The 20,810-nt window shown below is 37.6% G+C and overlaps 1 protein-coding gene across 4 annotated transcripts in view; it reads left to right on the top strand.

The window, feature by feature from the left end:
* PHKA1 (phosphorylase kinase regulatory subunit alpha 1) overlaps positions 1-20,810 on the top strand; it is a 195,594-nt gene that overhangs the window by 4,706 nt on the left and 170,078 nt on the right. For all 4 annotated transcript variants that reach the window (XM_043569863.1, XM_043569865.1, XM_043569864.1 and 1 more), the window contains exons 3-5: positions 5,924-5,971; positions 7,788-7,956; positions 19,270-19,352. In XM_043569863.1, coding sequence (XP_043425798.1) covers positions 5,924-5,971; positions 7,788-7,956; positions 19,270-19,352 — 300 coding nt within the window. The remainder of the gene's footprint in view (positions 1-5,923; positions 5,972-7,787; positions 7,957-19,269; positions 19,353-20,810) is intronic.

Raw genomic sequence — 20,810 nt, 5'->3', positions numbered from 1 at the left:
AAAAAAAAGAGATTAGCTAACAATAGCAACTCAGCAGACATCCCTTGTTCTCTTATTGGTGTCTTCATTCTACCAGTCACCTAAGCAACATTATTTACAGAATTTCCCAGAGTGTATTGCATGGAACATTAGGTCAACTAACCTTGGGGGTATGTTAAACAGTGGGTTTCTTTACTCCATTATTTCTCTGAGCCTTTGATGTACTTATGTGCGTTTCAAATGTAAGATGAGGGTGAGGTTTACAGCTTTTCCAGAATTTCTTGGACTAGTGTTCTATAAAACAGCATTTGAAAAGTGCTGCCATTAGGGTGATTTCTGACTTGCCCTTTTACCTTTTGATACATGCAGACCAAAGTCTGTTGATTCATGTAATTTTTTTAATCCATCTCTTCCTTTCTATTCCCCTCTGCCTCAACCATAGTCTAAACCTTGATCACAACACTGTTGTGAAAAACACATTTTAATTATATCATTTGCATTCTCAGCAATGTTTCTGTGGCTTATTTCCTGACAAGTAAAATCCAGATGTTTTTGATTAATAGCCAAGACTCTAGGGCTTGGTCCTAGCCTGCTTTTTCAAAATTGTAAGATTTGGGGGCCCTGTATTATCTACTCCCAGTTCTAACCAGATTGGTATCTTCCTTATTCTTCTAAAAATAATCCCTTAATAAAAATACCTGACATTTGTGTAAATACTTTTTATTGTACTGTGTACTTCCCCATAATTATTAGTATTTTATTCTCACAACACCCTGTGAATTAGGTATTATCTTCCTCAATTTATGTGAAGGGATTGAAGCTTGGAGATGAAGCTGGAATTTGGTGGTGCTGTGAATACAACCTGGATCTTATAACTTCAGATTAAGTCTTTGAATTTTTCCTCCATGGAAGCCATGGACAGTCTCACCTCCAAATCTTTTTACAAATTGTTTCTTCCAAAAAAAAAAACCAAAACAAAACAAAAACAAATTGTTTCTTCCACTCACGATACCCGTTCTCTTCCAATCTGAACTAATACTCTCCATTCAAGCCCAGCACCAGTCTCACTTTTTCTGTGGTTTCTGTCCTCATAAGACCACTCAGTTGTACAGTGATCACTTCTTTCTCAGGGCTACTTTCTTGGAACTTCTAGATCACTTATGGTCTGTACTACTCAGCATGTTCACTTTTTCATTTAGCAGACTTTGTGTAATTGTCACGTGCCAGGCCCTGTACTAGATATAAATAAACAAAATGGGACAAAATGTTTATATTTAGCTCTCAACTTCTTATTTAAAATTTTTTTAATTTATAGAAAAGTTATAAGAAATAGTAAAATGAGCAGATTTGCATGTACTCTTTATCTAGATTCACTATATTGTTAACATTTTGTCTTATTTACATCCTCCCTTTCTCAAAATGCATGCGTGCATGCACACACATACACACACCCACAATTTTTTTGATGAGCCATTTGGGAATTACTTGCAAACATGGAATATATATTTTTAAAAATAAAGCCTACTCAATCCACTGACTTAAAGGTTTATTTCCAAACCTGGTCTCTGCCCCATTTTCTTAAAGAGTTTATAGTCTAATGAGGGATACAGATATATAAACAAATAAATAATACATTAGGACAGATACTGTAGGTAATATATAGGAGATACAGTACAAAGTTCTGTGGGACAGAGGTGGGAATGTCTTGTCTTTACCTCGACAAAGCAAGGAAGGAGTCACAGAAAATTTAGATTTTAAGGGATAACTAGGAGTTGTTAGGTAGACTATGTAGTTTAGGATGGTTTTTTTTAACGTATGTGCTCTGTATCCCTTATCTTTATGTTCCACAAAGCCTGATAGAGTGTTTTGCATATTTTACATGCCCAACAAACATCTGAGTGTACATATACCTGAAGAGAAAGAGATTAATACTTAATGTAGAAGTGGTTGTACATAGTTATATGTCCTTATATAGTCAGTTTACAAATACAGTAAAACCTTGGTTTGCAAGTATAATTTGTTCCAGAAACATGCTTGTAATCCAAAGCACTTGTATATCAAAGCAAATTTCCCTATAAGAAATAATGAAAACTCAGATAATTCATTCCACAACCCAAAAATATTTACATAAAAATGATTACAATACTGTAATATAATACAAAATAATAAAGAAAATGCAAACTATAAAGAAAAATAAATAAATTAGGGGCGCCTGGGTGGCTCAATCAGTTAAGCGTCCGGGTTTGACTCAGGTCACAATCTCGTTGTTTGTGAATTTAGCCCCGCATCAGGTTCCACACTGACATTGCAAAGCCTGCTTGGGATTCTTTCTCTCTCTCTCCCGCTCTCTCTCTCTCTCTGCCCCTCCCCAACTTGCACGTGTGTGCTCACTCTCGCTCTCTCATAAATAAATAGATAGATAGATAGATAGATAAATAAATAAACTAAAAGAAAAAGAAATTAACCTGCACTTATCTTTGAAACCTTTGTGGCTGGTGTGAGGGAGATGAGAGAGGAGGGTTATTATGTAGGACGACTTCCACTATCACTAACAGAATCACTGCTATCTCTTGGCTCAATGGAATCTTTTTCTTTTTGTGCAACTTCCAACAAGTAACCTATCCAATGACACTTGCTTTTGTCTCCTTTTGAGGATTTCACAGAAATGTGACATTGCATTGATGATCATCACAATCCCAGAGTGAGCGAGAGAGAGAGGGAGAAAGAAAAGAACCATTGGCTCAGTTGTGATCATGTGACATTTGGCATCATGTACTCCTCATATTGCAAGACATCACTCGTTTATCAAGATAAAATTTGTTAGGGATGTTTGTTCATCTTTGCGGAACACTCGCAGAACAAGTTACTCAGAATCCAAGGCTTTACTGTATGTAGATCCATGTCCTCAAAAAGAGTAGGTAAGAAGAGGGTGTCATTTGATGTGGTTAAAGCTCCAGTGTATGAATAAACATGTCTAAATAATGCTAACTACAGCAATGAAACAGAAAATGGCCAGTTTGGAGGAATACAAAGTACAAATACCTCCCCTCATTCCTACCTGCCCATACTTTCTATTAATTGTATTCTGGCTTGGAAGTTGGAATTTGAGGACAGAAATGGCAGACAATGGCCATTGCAGGAGGCCAAAAGTGGAATCAGGAATTCTCCACTGGGTCCATGATTCCCAGGTTTGCTGTTTATTTTTTTTTATTTTTTTAATTTTTTTTTCAACGTTTATTTATTTTTGGGACAGAGAGAGACAGCATGAACGGGCGAGGGGCAGAGAGAGAGGGAGACACAGAATCGGAAATAGGCTCCAGGCTCTGAGCCATCACCCCAGAGCCCGACACGGGGCTCGAACTCACAGACCGCGAGATCGTGACCTGGCTGAAGTCGGACGCTTAACTGACTGTGCCACCCAGGCGCCCCAAGGTTTGCTGTTTAAGTTAAAGAAAATGTAGACAGCAGTAGCAAGGCTTTTTGATGGCCAAGAAAGTTGAAAGAATGTGATAGAAACCTGTGAGGATGCAGTGACATGTAGAAGATAGTTCAGATGCTTTCTGTAACAGGGTATATTAAAAGGATGGTCTCTTTCATTAGGGTCAAAGTAATGATAGAGATTTTCTTATAGGGGTTGCAGTCAGTTTCATTATTTTATGATAAATGCTTCATACTTTAAAGGTGAGGAGATTTGGTGTGCCTGGGTGGTTCAGTCAGTTAAACGTCTGACTCAATTTCAGTTCAGGTCATGATCACGATCATGAGATTGAGCTTCTCATCAGGTTCTGTGCTGAGCGTGGAGCCTGCTTGGGATTCTCTCTCTCCCTCTCTTTCTATCTTTCTCCCCTCCCCTGCCCTCAAAATAAATAAATAGATAGATAGATAGATAGATAGATAGAAGTAAATTAAAATACGAGGTGATGAGATCATATACTGCCTGACTACACATGCATATATATATCTATATATCTATATCTATATATCTATATCTATATATATATATATATATATCTGTGCGTGTGTGTGTATATATATGTGTGTGTGTGTGTATACACATATATATGTATATATGCATGTATATGTATGTATGTATATGATTTCTTCCCTTGATGTGTAAGAGGCGGGCACCATTTATAGACAGCAATTAGTTAACAAAGGGAGCTCTCCCAAGGATACACTTTTTATTCTTTCTCAATAAAAGCCTGCATAAAGAGTTGGAGCATAACCGACTTAACAGGTACTTAATCCTTATCATGCCTATTGCTCATAGTCCCACTTCAGTGTTTTGAAGGAATAACAGAGTGATGTGGCTCCTAAGTAGATTTATTTTCAGAGGTGTCCTGAAGCCACCTCTGAGCTAGCATATCCTGGAGTAACCTGGTTGTATTTCTTTTGGACTGTGAAACAGAAAGCTTAAATAAATGGAGAAGCTATATATTTGTGGGTCCATTTCTGGGTTCTCTAATCTATTCCATTGATCTGTGTGTCTGTTTTTGTGCCAGTACCATACTGCCTTGATGATTACAACTTTGTAATACAGCTTGAATTCCGGAATTGTGATGCCTGTAGCTTTGGTTTTCATTTTCAACATGACTTTGGCTATTCAGGATATCTCTGGTTCCATACACATTTTAGGATTGTTTGTTCTAGCTGTGAAGAATGCTGGTGGTATTTTGACAGGGATTGTATTAAATCTATAGATGGCTTTGACTTTGAGTGGATATAGACATTTTAACAACATTTGTTCTTCCAATCCATGAGCATGGAATGTTTTTCCATTTTTTGTGTGTCATCTTCAATGTCTTTCATAAGCTTTCTATAGTTTTCATTGTACAGATCTTTTACCTCTTTGGTTAGGTATGTTAACTAACTTGAATCTAAATTAAAAAAATAAAAATGGGAAAAGAAATGGAGAAGCCATTTGATGCTATGTTTTCCAAAACATTGCCTACCCATGCCACTGTTGATGGGCTCTTCTAGTGTCATGTAGTATAACTAGTATGGTATAGTATTACTCTACTATATTATAATGTAATACAATTATTATTACTATATTATGTTATACCAACCAGTACAGTATATAGTTGGTGACCAGAATTTTGGAATGTTATGATTGGAAAGCTAACTAATTTAGAAACTGCCAAGCCCAGGGGCACCTGGGTGGCTCAGTCAGTTAAGCATCTGACCCTTGATGTCAGCTCAGGCTGTGATCTCACAGTTTGTGGGTTCAAGCCCCACATTGGGCTCCATGCTAACAGCATGGAGCCTGCTTGCAATTCTGTCTCCCTCTCTCTCTCTGTGTCCCTCCCCTGCTCACTATCTCTCTCCCAAAATAAATAAATAAACATTAAAAAAAGAAACTTGCCAAGCCCCAGTAAGAGAAAGAGTGATAACTTGAGATCTAAGAATACTGTGGCTTTTTTTCCCCATGGAAAAGAGGTTGAGTTGTACTAACAGTTCCCCTTTATACTTACTCTGAATAAAGTTCATTTATTCTTTAGAGAAAATGTACAGAGAAATATTTCTGTGAACTCCTGAAGGTAAGTCTGGGCTACTTTAGAAAAAATAAAAAGTGACGCCATTGGCTTTTCCAGGCCCTAGGAACTATTCTAGAATACCCTTATAGCTTTAGGAGTTCAGAGCTGACTTGCCTCTTTTCTCGGGGTGGAATGTCCTCTAATAGGATGGTTGGCTTGGTTTTACATAAGCCTGTTGGAGCTTGGATTCTTTTTTTGACTTGAGGGAGGCAGCAACTGCAGCTTTTGATTCCACTTTTAGCTGCAGTTTAGCTCTTCTGTGTACCTATAAAGTAAATGCCATGTAAATAGGAGCCCAGGATAGGGTTACTCGTTCTCAAAAGGTCATGTACCAACTGCAGTTGCTGAGTAAGTGTTCCTGCATCTAGGGATGTTTATAACAGTCTTGTTTCCATTTATTTCTGCAGAGTGTAGTGAAGCTGATGAGGGGACTGCTCCACTGCATGATCCGACAGGTATGGCATTGGTACCAGCTCCCTCTTGAATAAAAGCGCATTGTAATAGTGTCTCTACCCTTTAGGGAATGTTTACAGCCTATGTTTTTTCAACTTCACCAACAGCGGACACTTAAGTTTAGAAAATTTGTAGAATCAAGGAAGGAACTATCACCCATGATCTCACCACCCAGTTACCACTAGCATGTTTCCTTTCAGTCTTTTTTCACCCCCTCTACAAATGGCTCTTTAATATACTTCATCACTACTGTACATGCAATTCTGGACATTGAGTAAAGAGGACACAGGCTCTAAGCCCTCATTTGAAACCCTTGGGACCAGATAAATTTTAGAATTCAAACTTTTTCAGATTTTTAAGTCCAGTGCATGTGCTATATATTATGTTATGCTCTCAGCAGGGCCAGAATAGCACTGGATTATCAAAAGCAGTAATCTCTCTGTAGGGGAGAATGCATTTCCATACTGAGTGGAACAAATTAAAACTACAAATAGCCCCATGTCAATCTGAGTCAGGTTTTGCCACTAAATGAATTTTGGTACAAAATTTAGAGGAAAAACCTTTTGTCAGTGTTGTAGATTTTAGGATTGGAGATAAGTGTCTAGGATTTATATCTCCTTGCATTAATTTGCATTTTCTTGACCTTGAATGAAGTTGAGCATCTTTTCTGGTATAAATTGAAAATTTTCATTTCCTCTTTTAATTACCTGTTAGATCCTTTGCCTATTTTTCTTTTGGGCTGTCTCTTTCTTGACTACTTGAGTTCCTGTATATCATGGATATTAATGTTTTGTCACATATACTGCAAATATTTTTTAGCAGTCTGTGGTTTATCTTTTGCATTTATGATTTTTTTTCATTCGAAAGTATTTTACCAAAAAAAAAGTGTTTTACATTTATCCTAGGAGATCTTTACACACCTTGCACACATTGAATTTAAACTGATTTTCTTGAGTCTAAGGTTACATTTTATTAGAAGAAGCAAGCAAAGCCCAGATTAATAAAGTGACTATCCACAGGCACACAAGTCTAAAGTAGAAATAAAAAGAAATCAATTCCACACTTCTGAACTTCTTTATTCGTGCTTTCTCTCCTGGGGTCTCATAGTCATCATTTCTCTTTTCCCCTTCTTTGCTACTTTTTTTTTGTATTTTAGGTATTTGTATGTTCTACCTTACCAAATAGGTTTAAATTCACTAACTTCATGAACCATATTTAAAAGTATAATAGTTACTGTCATATATCAGATGCCCATATAATCAAATCTAAGTTTCAGGAACTAAGTCTTTCAGTTGTCCCTTGCACAGTGTTTCCTTTCTCACTTCTGGTTTCAGCTTTCTTTCATATGTTTTCTCTGTCACTCCATGTATCTCTCTGCCACTCTCTTCATTACTCCTTCAACATATATCCCTTTGTCTGAATTTCCTTCAAAATTCCTACCTCTGTTTTAGGAACTAATGCATCTTTTTATAATTTAATTATCTCTCATTAGGCTGTTTTCACTCAACCACTGGCATCTGAGTTTATGTCTACAATGTGGCAAAACAGCCATCTGAAAAGTAAAAGAGAGGTAATGAGCAGGAAATAGCTGGTTTTAACTGGTATTATTTTATAATTTAATTGCGTAAATTAAAAAAAATGGCAACAGCAGACTTTCCTAGTTATGTCACTGTCAGGAAAAAGAGGTAACAGCATATTTTAAATATTCACAGTTGCCTGAAAACCAAATGTACTGATAAATGTGAGAGTATGACAGAAGTATGGCATATGGGACGACTTTTCTGCATAGCCTTCTTTCACTGTTCTTGTTTTCTTCAGGTGGATAAAGTAGAATCCTTCAAATATAGTCAGAGTACCAGGGATAGCCTCCATGCCAAATACAATACCAAAACCTGTGCCACCGTAGTGGGTGATGACCAGTGGGGACACCTGCAATTGGATGCTACCTCTGTGTACCTGCTCTTCTTAGCACAAATGACTGCCTCAGGTCAGTACCAGGACAGAATTACCGGGAGCTGCTTGAGGTGGAGCACTGGCTCTGGCGCACGTGGCTTCTCCAAAGGTGTTTACCAGAAAACAACATAGCTGTTCACATTGCTCAAAGGTACACAGTGGAAAAATAAAATTTTGCAGATTTTATACAGAGAAACAACTCTTTGAGATCTAGTTAGTATTCTTTTCCATTGAAAAACAATTCTGGGGAATTTTCTTAATTGAGAACCAGGAAATTTGGGGTAGATTTTTATTTTTATCCTCAGATACCGTGAGATGGGAAAAAAGAGCTAGAGTTTATTGCTTTTTCTCATGCTATTCACTGACTAGCCTATAGTTAACATTAAATAAATTGAATCACCTACTTTATACTACTGTGTATGTATATATGATAAACAAGGCATCTATCTAAAGGCATCTAAATTATATTAAGGGAATTAACTTAGGAATCAGAATTCCAGTATTTATTTTTATTATTGAGTAATATACCCTTTTCAGATGGTTTTGTTATTAGCTTTAGATGCTTCACCTGAAAAAGGAAAATGTAAGAACCAACATAATTCCCTTTTATTTCTCCTAACTTGGTGAGGACAATGAATCTGATTATACTCTGTTTGTAAATTAAACAGGACCTTTCCCAGATCTTCCTGAGTAAGTAAATATACTCAGAATACCACATTTTGATATTCCAATTTCTTTATCTTCCTATCTAGGTATAGAACTCCTAAGTACGAAGGGCATTCAGGGTGAGAATTATCCCAGAATATACTTATTCTACTTTTCTTGCATAAATAAATATGTGGTGATGAAGCCTTCCTTTTCCCCCTCTAGAATGCACAGCCCAGAAGCTGAATTACCTTTTATTAGAATTATAACATGGCTACCCACATACTCCCATCTTTTGGAGAGGAGGTTCCTCCCTGAATAAATATACTTTTAGGTATTATTCATTTAAATAGAATGGCAGCTGTAACTTCATTTCTAATAGTCTTTTAATACCAACTCTAGAGTATTTTTCTACAAAGCAAACTGTCTCAATATTTCTTATGGTTTTCTTTTTTTAATATTTTTAATGTTTATTATTTTTGAGAAAGAGAGAGACAAAGAGAAAGCAGGGGAGGGGCAGAGAGAGAGGAAGACACAGAATCAGAAGCAGGCTCCAGGCTCTGAGCTGTCGGCACAAAACCTGACATGGGACTCGAACTCACAAACTGCGAGATCATTACCTGAGCTGAAGTCAGCCACTCAACCTACTGAGCCACCCAGGCACCCCATTTCTTATGTTTTTCAATTTGAGTCTAGAAAGGAAGGAGAAATATACTAAAGAGGCTTATAAGACATACTCATTTAACAAATATTTGTTAATTTCTGATTGAACATGTGATTTTCAACTCAATAAACTGACTTTGTTAGGTGCTTGGAAAAGATGGATATTATTTGATCAGGCCTTTGCAGAACAGGAGTAAGTAGAAATTTACAGGAGTAAGTAGAAATTTACAAGACAGAGAAGGAAAGGGAATAGCATGGCTACAACACAAAAGTTTGAAAGATAGCCAACCACCATGGTAAGACTAGTTATCTTCTATGGTTAGAATGTAAGATAGATCTGGAAAATTGCCAAAAGATGAGGCTAGAAAGTTGGAGCTAGCTGTTTAAGGGCATGTGTACCATGCCAAGTAGTTGGGAGTTTAGTCTATAGTCATTACAGAACCACTCAAGGTAGATAATCAAGAAAGTTTCAGATGATTCACTCCAGTAGCAGAAGGATAGATTGAATGGGGGAGAAAATTAAGATGGACGACTAGTTAGGAGGTTAGTGAAGTACTTGAGGCAAGAAGTGATGCAGAATATATGCAAGGCAATAGCCTTGAGGGTGAAAAGTATAGATGTGAGAGATAATCAATAGATAACGTATGAAAGCTCTTCATGGAAACTTTCCACCTTTCATGAAAGCAATTCTCTGCACATTTTTGAGTATATGAAAATCTCCACCTTGGTTAAAAGAGAGGCTTAGGCAGAAGCCGACACCTTTCTCCCCAGCAAAATAACTGTAAACTGTGAAAATAAATTTGAAAAAAAAGCCCAATCATTTATCACTGGAAATTGTCCTAAGGGTGTACAGCAAAGTGGAGAAACATTTATTCAAGGAAATCTAAATCTTGGTAAGAGCAGTGAGACTGTGGCATTTAGACCACAACCTACTCCCTCCCTCGCCCCGAGCTCACCATGACAGAAACACTATTCAGCTTGGATGTGGCCAAGAATATAAGCCTTCCTCTTCCCCTAGCTCCCAGTTTAAGGCGGTATCTCCCCAAGAGAGGTTGCCAGCATTTCTCATCCTCCTCACCTCTGTGTTACAGAAGTTCTAGCCAAGAATAACTAAGAGGTCTGAAACTCTGTTCCTATTCCAGTCCCACTTATGGAGCGAAAGCTTAAACCCAGGCAGAGCAGTCCAAGAATAATAGGCCTGGCCCACCTTGCTAGTAGCATGGAGGCAAAGGCAGGCCACAAGGACAGAAACCTCCGTAGTCCTTCCCAAGAAAACTGACTTTATTTGGAACTGACTGTGGGAAAGTTTAAGTCTAAGGGCACTCTCAAAAACAGTGGATATTTTTGTTCTAAGAAATAAAGAGGATGCTGATAGCTCAATAAGACCAACAAACTAGCCTATAGACTAGAAGTTTTAGCAGAGAACCAGAGAGAAACAGCTGGAAAGAGTTATCCTAGGGTTAAAACAAATGTCAAAGGCTGGCCTCAAAATCATGAAATGGGGCTTGAATATAATTGGCTGAGACTGTGAAGCAATTTATACCTCAAGGAATTACACGGTATAATAGAGCAGTTGGTGGAGGTTAACAGCTGGGTATGGAACCAACAGAGGCAGACACTTAATAGATCACAGAAGGCTAAAACAAAAACTGTGGTCTTCCTCAGATGACAATGTGTATGCCCTAGGCTACATCCTCTGAGGAACAGCATCAGAGGCTGCATCTTGTGGGAAATATAGATTTCATTGACATTCTCCAGCCAAGTCACTAAACAAATAAAAAGGAAACATAAAGAAGCCCCATGCAAGAGGGCATCAATTTATAGAGTTTCTATAACACATTATCTACAATATCCAGTTTTCCACAAAAAAATTATGACATGGAAAGAAACAGGAAAGCCTAGTCAACACAGGAAAGAAAAGGTAACGGAAACTGCCTTTGAGAGGAAGCATATGCTGAATTTAGTAGACAAAGACTTCAAAGCAGTTACTATAAAAATGTCAAAAAATCTAAAGGACACCAGGCTTAAAGAGGTAAAGAAAAATAAGAAAGTATTTCAACAAATAGAGAATATCAATATGGAGATAAAAATGAACCAAATGGAAATTTTAGAGTTGAAAAGTATAGTAACTTAAATGAAAATTTCACTTGAGAGGCTCAACATACTTGAGCTGGCAAGAGAAAGAATCACCATACTTGAAGATAGATTAACAGAGATTATGCAATCTGAAGAATAGAAGAAGTAATAAAGAAAATGAATAGTACCCAAGAGCAATGTAGGACATAATTTAGAACACCAACTCGTGTAATGAGTATATTATAAGGAGAGTAAGGGACAGAAAATATATTCAAAGACATAAAATAATGGCTGACTACATCGCAAATTCAATGAAAAACATTGATATGTATGCATCAAAGAAGCTCAATGGTAGGATAAACAGAAATCCACACCAAGAAACATCATAGTAAAAATTTTAAAAAACCAAATTTTTAACAGAATATCTTGAGAGCAATCTGAGAAAAATGACTTGTCATATACAAAGGAACCCAAATAAGGTTATGAGCTGACTTTTCTTCAGTAAAAAAAAAAAAAAAAAAAAAAAATGGAGGCCCGGAGGAAGTGGAATGATGTAATCAAAGGACTGACTGTCAACCAACAACCCTATATCCAGCAAAACTATCTTTCAGAAATGAAGTGAAATAAAGATATTCTTAGATAAACAAAAACTGAGATTTTGTTGCTGGTAGACCTACCTTACAAGAAATACAAAAAGGAGTTTTTCATGTTGGAATCAGGTGATCCCAGACAGTAATTGGAATCCACACAAAAAACCAAACCAGTTGTGAAAGACAAATACCATATAATTTCACTCATGTGGAACTTAAGAAACAATTTAATGAGGAAACAAGAGACAAAAAAAGCAGACTTTCTTTAAAAAGATTTTTTAAATTTTCCTTAAAAATTTTATTTTATTTTATTTATTAGAGAAAGAGAGGGAAGAGCAGAGAGGAAAGAGAGAATTTCAAGCAGGCTCTATACTGTCAGTGTAGAGCCCAATGTGGGGCATAATCTAATGAACCATGAGATCATGACCTGAACCAAACTCAAGAGTCAAACATTGAACCAACTGAGTCACCCAAGCACCCCTAAACTGACTCTTAAATACAGAGAACAAACTGGTGGTTTCCAGAGGGGAGGTTGGTTGTGTGTATGGTGGCGGGGGGGGGGGGGGGGCAGGATGAACGAACTAGGTAAAGGGGATTAAGAGTACACTTAACTTGGAGCACCTTGCTGGCTCAGTAAGTACAGCATGTGACTCTTAATGTCAGGGTCATGAGTTGAAGCCCCATGTTGGGACTAGAACTTACTTTAAAAAAATAAGTACAAAATTAGGGGCACCTGGGTGGGTCAGTTGGTTGAGCGTCTACCTCTTGATCTTAGCTCAGGTCTTAATCTCAGGATCATGAGTTAAAGCTCTGCATTGGGCTCTGTGCTGGGCATGCAGCCTACTAAATTCATACATAACATACATACCTAACTTGATGAGCACTGAGAAATGTATAGGCTTGTTGAATCATGATATTGTATACCTGAAACTAATATAATACTGTATGTTAATATACTTGAATTTTTTCATGGAAAAAATAAAAATAAATCGAGAAAAACCAACCACTGGTAAAATAATTATAAAATACAATAAAATTACATGTTTCTTCTTTCTTAAATGATCTAAAAATCAATTGCATAAAACACTATAATTGTATTGTTGAGCCAATAGCATATAAAAGTGTAGTATATTTGATAATAACAGAATTAAGGAGGTGGGTGGGAGCAAAGCAATATTAAGGAAATAATACCAAATGGTAACTCAAATCCACAGGAACAAATGAAGACCACCAGAAATAGTAAATTACAAGATTAATATTACAAAATATAAATATATAATTTCCTCTCAGTTTCCTTAAAAGATATATAATTATACGGAGAGAGTAAAGAAAATGGGAGCTGAGTAGGAGGAAACTAGGCTTGTCTTTTCCCACAAACACAGCTAGATAACTATTATATCATTCTAAATAGCCCAAAAATCAACCTGAAGACTGACAGAAAAAAAATCTACAACTAAAGGGAAGGAAGAAGCCACATTGAAGAAGGTAGGAAGTACAGAGACGTACTTTAGGGGAAAAATGTATCATGGGTACTGTGGAGGGGAAAGACCTGTGGTTGCAGAGAAAGGAGAGAGAGAGAGAGAGAGAGAGAGAGAGAGAGAGAGAGGAGAAGGGCAGATGAGAATGCACAAGGAGAACATTTCCCCAAAACCATCGGCTGGAAAAATAAGAAAGGCTGAATTTCCTGAGTTCTTGCAACCAGGGGGGCTTAAGGACTGGAGTTTTAAAGATCAGTGGGTTTGGCTGGGATGGAACCCTGAGGGTGCTGCCCTACTCCTGAGAGAGGCAGGAAAACAACAGGTGGGGGGAGGGCAGGTGGTGTAGAAACAGTGATCTAAGGGGCACTTGGGGCACTTATTATTAAGGTGGCAACATTCCCCAAATTGATCTATAGATTGAACATAATTCCTACCAAAAATCCCACTGTCTTTGCAGAAATTGACAAGCTTATCTTACAATGCATATGGAAATTCAAGGGACCCAGAATGGCCAAAACCATTTTGAGAAAGAAGAACAAAGTTGGAGGTTTTGCACTTTCTAATTTCAAAACTTACTACAAAGCTCCAGTAATCAAAACTGTGTGGTACTGGCTTAAGGATAGATCTCTAGGGTAACAAAATACAATTGAGTCCAAAATATACCATCATATTATGGTCAGGTGATTTTTGACAAAGGTACCAAGATAATTCAATGGGTAAAGAATGGTCTTCCCAACAAATAGTGCTGGGAAAACTAGATATCCAGATGCAAAAGAATGAAATTAGATAAAACTTAACTCAAAATGAATCATAGACCTAACTGTAAGAGTGAAAACTATAAAACACTATTAGTCTGCTAGGGCTGCCATAGCAGAATGTCACAGAATAGTTGACTTAAGAAACAGAAATTTATTTTCTCACAGTTCTGGATGCTAGAAGTGCAAAATCAGGGTGTCAGCAGGGCAGTGAACACTCTCTTGGCTTGAATGCAGCCACCTTCTCTGCTCTTTCTTCACATGACCTTTTCTCTGTGTGTGTGCACTCCTGATGTCTCTTATAAGGACGCCAGTCCCCATTCTGTTAGGACCCCACCCTGTGACCTCATTTAAACCTAATTGTTTCCTTAAAAGTCTTAACCCCAAAAACAGTCACATTGGGGTTTAGGGCTTCAACATAGGAGTTTCAGGGTGACACAACTGGGTTCATAACAAGCACTTAAGGAAAGTATGGGAGTAAGTCTTCCTGATCTTGGATTAGACAAAGCCCTCTTAGATGTGACACCAAAAGCATAAGCAACTAAAGAAAACATAAATTGGAAGTTATCAAATTAGTAACATTTGTGCTTCAAAGGATCTCTTCAAGAAAGTGAAAAAACAACCCATGGGACACCTGGGTGGCTCAGTTGGTTAAGCATCCCACTTCAGCTCAGGTCATGATCTCACAGTTTGTGAGTTCAAGCCCCATATCGGGCTCTGTACTGACAGCTCAGAGCTTGGAGCCTGTTTTGGATTCTGTGTCTCCCTCTCTCTTTGCCCCTCCCCCGCCCATGCTCTGTCTCTCTTGCTCTCAAAAATAAATAAAACAAAAAATTTAAAACCACAATATGATAGAGAATATTTACAAATCACATATCTGATAAGGGACTTGTATTATATATAAAGAAATCTACAACTCAGTAATAAAAAGATAACCTAATTTAAACTAGGCAAAAAATATAATCGACATTACTCCAAAGAAAATATTTAAATGGCTAGTAAGTACACAAAACAATGCTGAACATTACTCCTAGGCACTTGCAGATCCAAGTAATGAGATAGCATGTCACACCCACTATGATGGCTATAATCAAAAGTACAGAAAATAACAAGTGTTCCTGAGGAACTAGAGAAATTGGAACCCTCATACATTGTCAGTGGGAATGTAAAATGATGCAGCCACTTTGGAAAACAGTCTGACAGTTCTCAAAAGTTAAGCAGAATTACCATATGATCTAGCAATTTCACTCCTAGGTGTATGCCCAAAAGAAATGAAGACATGTGGGGCGCCTGGGTGGCTCAGTCAGTTAAGCGTCCAACTTCAGCTCAGGTCAGGATCTCATGGTTTGTGGGTTCAAGCCCCGTGTTGGGCTTTGTGCTGACAACTCGAAGCCTCAAGCCTGCTTCAGATTCTGTGTCTCCCTCTCTCTGCTCCTCCCCTGCTCCCTCTCTCTCTCTCAAATAAACATTTAAAAAAAATTTTTTTAAAAACTGGAAACAACCTAAATGTCCATCAACTGATAATTGGGTAAATGTGATACATCCACAGAATGGAATATTGTTTTAGCAACAAAAAGAAAGGAAACAGTGATACATGTTACAATACAGATGAACGTTGAAAACATTCTGCTAAGTGAAAGAACTCAGACATGAAAGGCCACATATTGTATGATTGCATGCATATGAACATTGGGTAAGGCAGTTCTGTGGAGACATAAAGTAGATTAGCAATTGCTTAGGTGGAGGTAGAGGGGGAACAAGTCTTGAAATGCGGAATGACTCTAATGGGTATAGGGTTTCTTTGGGGGGTGATGAAATATTCCAAAATTGATTGTGGCCACTGTTGCAGAACACTGCATACCCTAAAAACTATTGAATTATATACTTGAAATGGGTGAATTGCATGGTATGTGAATTATATCTCAATAACATTTTTAAAAATGAGGGAGAGAGGCTTATCGTTAAGTAAGTGCAAGTCAATCTAAGTGGAGTAGACCACTAAGGTGGCCTCATTTCCGGAGCCCTGCATGTTTTAGTGTGTTTTTAATGTTTGTTTATTTTTGAAAGAGAGAGCACAAGTGGGAGAGTGGCAGAGAGAGAGAGGGAGAGGGAGAGACAGAATCTGAAGCAGGCTCTAGGGTCTGTGCCATCTGCACAGAGCCTGATGTGGGGCCCAAACCCACGACCAGTGAGATCATGGCCTGAGTTGAAGTTGGATGCTTAATCGATTGAGCTACCCAGACTCCCCTTTAGTGTGTTCCATTTATTTTTTTATAAGTGTGTTTGCTAATTACATGTTGATTTTTGATCATGTAGCTATTTTCGCTGAAATGTTTCTATCAGTGACATTTTATATATTTGTTTATTTAGTTTTAAATGTTTATTATTTATTTTTGAGAAAGAGACAGAGTGTGAATGGGGGAAGGGTAGAGAGAGAAGGAGACACAGAATCCAAAGCAGGCTCCAGGCTCTGAGCTGTCAGTGCAGAACCCTACGCAGTGAGATCATGACCTGAGCAGAAGTCAGATGCTTAACCAACTGAGCCACCCAGGTGCCCCCTCTTTAGTGTGTTTTAAATAGCACTGCCGTCTTTGGCCTTACCCAACCATACCTCATTTCATCTCTGTGTACCCTCTCCTCTGTTCTGCAAGCAATGTTTTGGCTCCACAGAGGGGACAGGATGCAGAGGTCCTGAAATGTATGGTCTTGCCTCAAAAGACAGGTCCCTCTCCTGTGGTTAACAGGATTGTTTAAGATCATTCAATAAATAATTATTGAATTATTATCTACTGTTAAATATTATTTAATACCATGCACAATACTATGTGAGACATTTTAAGGACTATAAATATAAATAAGAAATGGCTCCTTCCTTCAAATTTAGGTACAGATTTATTTATAGTGCAAAGTAAAAAATTCATAAGCGCAAGGAAAATAAAATTCTTTGAAACATAGAAGAGGGGAATCAATGGCAGCATCACAGAGGAGATAAAACTTGAGCTAGGCCTTGAAAGAACAGTTCAGATTTCAGGATGTGGAGAAGGCCATTTAAACAATATCATGAGCAAAGGGACAGGTGATAGAAATGGGGCAGTTCTATCAAATAGTTATTTGTTAGCTGTGTCACCAGTCTGAGAAATAGACAAAACCAGTTTCACACCCTCTACTTTCTCCCAATCTCCGTGCAAGCACTCTGGCACACATAGGAGACAAGATAAGGCTGTGAAGCTGATGTCCAATATTACTATCTCTTTTTTTTCCTTTCTACCCAAGAGGTTGAAGTCATTGCTGCTACAAGAAAGACCTGGCTGCTGCTGCTGCCCAGTGCTGTGGTTGCTAGTTTTGACAGAGCCATGCATCAGGAAGAGTTTGCAGTCTGAGGATATGAATTATATAGTCCTTTTGGGTTCTGAAGCTACAGAGTTCTCATTTGAAACATCTGTCCATAGATCAAACATTTAAATGTGAAAAATGAAATTGTAGAAGTACCAGAAACATACTTTGAATATGTATCAAAAAGGATGGATTGATGGATGGATACATATATGATAGAAAAGTACAGTAAAATGTTAATGCATGAATCCAGATGATGTGCATATAGATGTCCACTGTAAAATTCTGTCCTTTTTTTCTGTTTGTTTGAAACTGTTCATAATACAATATTGGGAAAAATAATATGCATAAATCTGTGACTTAGCAATCCTTCCAAGAATTTACCTTAGGAAAGAAAAGAATTTACCTTGACATACTGGTGCATGTGCACAACCTGGTACATGTGACATACTGGTACATGTATATACATACACACACACACACACACACACACACACACACACATATTCATTATAGCATTGATTATAGTGATGAAGGATTAGGTGCAACCTAAATGTTTTCAGTAGGGAACTGGTTATATGAATAGCCATTTAGTGGAATGCTGCATAACCATTAAAAAATAACTCAGATATACTTAAAATTATTTCCAACATATATGTGAAAAAAGCAAGGTACATTGTAGCATACTACTCTTTGATAATTTTTATATATGTATAACATTTCTCTGAAAGTCTACAGAGGAAACTGCTAAGACTAGTTTCTTCCAGAGAGGAGATTTGGCAGGGTGGGAGTGATGTGATTCTGGGTAGGAGAAAGACTTTTGCTGTATGCCTATTGGTATTTCTTTATGGGGGTTGGGGGAGCAGGAGAGGGGAAAGGAATTAGTTTTTCAAGAAAAATGGATCATACTGTATATATCAAGAAGCAGCATAGCATCTTCGTTAGGAACTCAGACTGTGAAGCTGATAGTTGGGTCCTGGCCCCACTATTTATTAGTTAAATCATCTGAGGCAGGGGTGCCTGGGTGGCTCAGTCAGGTGTCTGACTTTGGCTCAGGTCATGATCTTGCAGTTCATGAGTTCGAGCCCTGTGTCAGGTTCTGTGCTGACAGCTCAGAGTCTGGAACCTGCTTCAGATTCTGTGTCTCCCTCTCTCTCTGCTCCTCCCCCATTCATGCTCTGTCTCTCTCTGTCTCTCATAAATAAATAAAAGTTAAAAAAAATTTTTAAATGGTCTGAGGAAAATAGTTAATCTCTCTAAGCCTCATGGAGAAAATTGAGGTACCCACCTCTTAGGGTTGATGTGAAAATTAAAAGGATAATTCATGCAAAACACTGCAATTTGTTAGCTATAACTATCTTTGTATTGTTTACACTTAGAATAATCATCATTTTGTACTCTAAAAAATATAGTTTTAAGGTTTCCTTGAAATCATAATCTTTGTCTGCTTCTTGCTTAGTATTTAGACTCCCTCTAACTCTTTTTGAAATATTTTTTTCCTGATACCTTAAAGCATATTATAAATTAATTACCTATAGAATTAGGAATCTGAGACTTTATATCCAAACCTACAAATAACAGTTCAAATTCTTCCATGTTATAATACGCTGATATCTCACTTAGTCAAAGACAAGCCTAGGTCTGATTTGTGGTGTTGTTTTTATGGTTTAGGAATTAAAGTGCCTCACTGTTCCAAAAGCAGGAATAAGATTACTTGAGAGTAATGGGATCAGTCAGTTACTGTGGCAGCCTATAAGCCTATAGTGATAATTAAACAGCTCTATATCCTTACTTTTTTTTTCCTCAGGACTTCATATTATCCACAGCCTAGATGAAGTCAATTTCATACAGAACCTTGTATTTTACATTGAAGCTGCATATAAAACTGCTGTAAGTACTCATTTTAGAATTAATTTTAAACATACGTTTTTGTTTAATTTTTTTATTAAATTTATTTGTTTTTGGAGAGAGAGCACACATGCAGGCGAGGGGCAGAGAGAGAGGAAGAGAGAGAGAATCCTAAGCAGGCTCCAAGCTGTCAGCGCAGAGCCCGATACCAGGCTCGAACTCACAAACTATGAGATCATGACCTAAGCCAAAACCAAGAGTTGATGCTTAGCCAACTGAGCCACCCAGGCGTCCCTAAACATATGATGTTTTTAAAATACTAGATAACCCATTCTTTCTCTTAATGCTGCACCTCATAGTGAACCAATCTGTAAGGCTTCCAGCAGAAATTGCCTTCAGCTTTTTCTTTACTAAGCTCTGTTGTCCTCTGTTTGCCTCCTTCCAAGGGAGTTACAGAAGCAAGAGGACCAAGATACTATGCATCCGTTCCTTTCAATAATCCATATCCTTTCTGTAATATCTCACATTATATATTTGGGGACCTGGGACTAAATTGTAGTCTTATTTTAATGATCTGTAGTCTAAAAACCAGAAGCAAGATGGCTAGCGAATATAATGGGTCAGTTAGCTACTTAGAAATAAAATTTGGTCATATGTTTAATATTATCTGTAGACATTGCTTCTGTGTTTACTATACAAAAAATAGTTCCTTTTTCTTATGACTACCATGAGAGAGAAGTTTATATTAAATCATGACATATTTAACATCTCCTCTCTCAGGGATCACTGTTCTTCACTGCATAATGTTCATTGTATTGAAAATGGCTGTCATAAGTAGTCCAGGTATTTTAGTCATCTAAAATGTTTAATTTGTTTAGTTGGTTTTTAGCTGTTTTAGGTGGGAGGGTAAATCTGTGAACTGTAACTCCATATTTGCCAGAAAGAGAAGTTTAACATAGACATATTTGATGCAAGCGGACATTATTTGTTGACTGATTCCTTTGCCTTCTGATACCATAGGTGTGCTATGGTCCAGGGTAAAAGTTAGGGTTGTCTGGCCTCTCAATTGCAGCCATGGGGTACAGCACAATTAATGATATGTGTGCCTTCTCATACTCTAATCTTTGCTGAACAAATTAGGGTAGAGCGGGGTTTCTGGACAGGTGAGGCTAGCCATGGGATAAATATGGCTCACCTATGGAAGCTTCACTTTAACTCAGAGATTTGATATAAAAATCATTTAAGGTAAATATAGAAACAAGTATAGGTGTGTGTGTGTGTGCACATGCATGGTTACACATGAGTATTTCCAAGTTCTATTCAATGAGAGGGCCTAGAAGCAGTGGCACCACAGTGACAATGAGCACCAGTGCCTTCTGTATTGTAACTGCTCATTCTGTAATAAAGCAAAGCAAGACTCTTTATAGAAGCAGTTGATTCCAGGGCTGGGGTGAGGAAAACACAGGATGAAACTGCAGTATCTTATAGTGACAGAAAGTG

This window comes from Prionailurus bengalensis, chromosome X (genome assembly GCF_016509475.1).
Source record: "Prionailurus bengalensis isolate Pbe53 chromosome X, Fcat_Pben_1.1_paternal_pri, whole genome shotgun sequence".
Lineage (NCBI taxonomy): Eukaryota > Metazoa > Chordata > Mammalia > Carnivora > Felidae > Prionailurus > Prionailurus bengalensis.
Note: the sequence above shows the minus strand (reverse complement) of the source record. Positions and strands in the feature narration are given on the sequence as shown.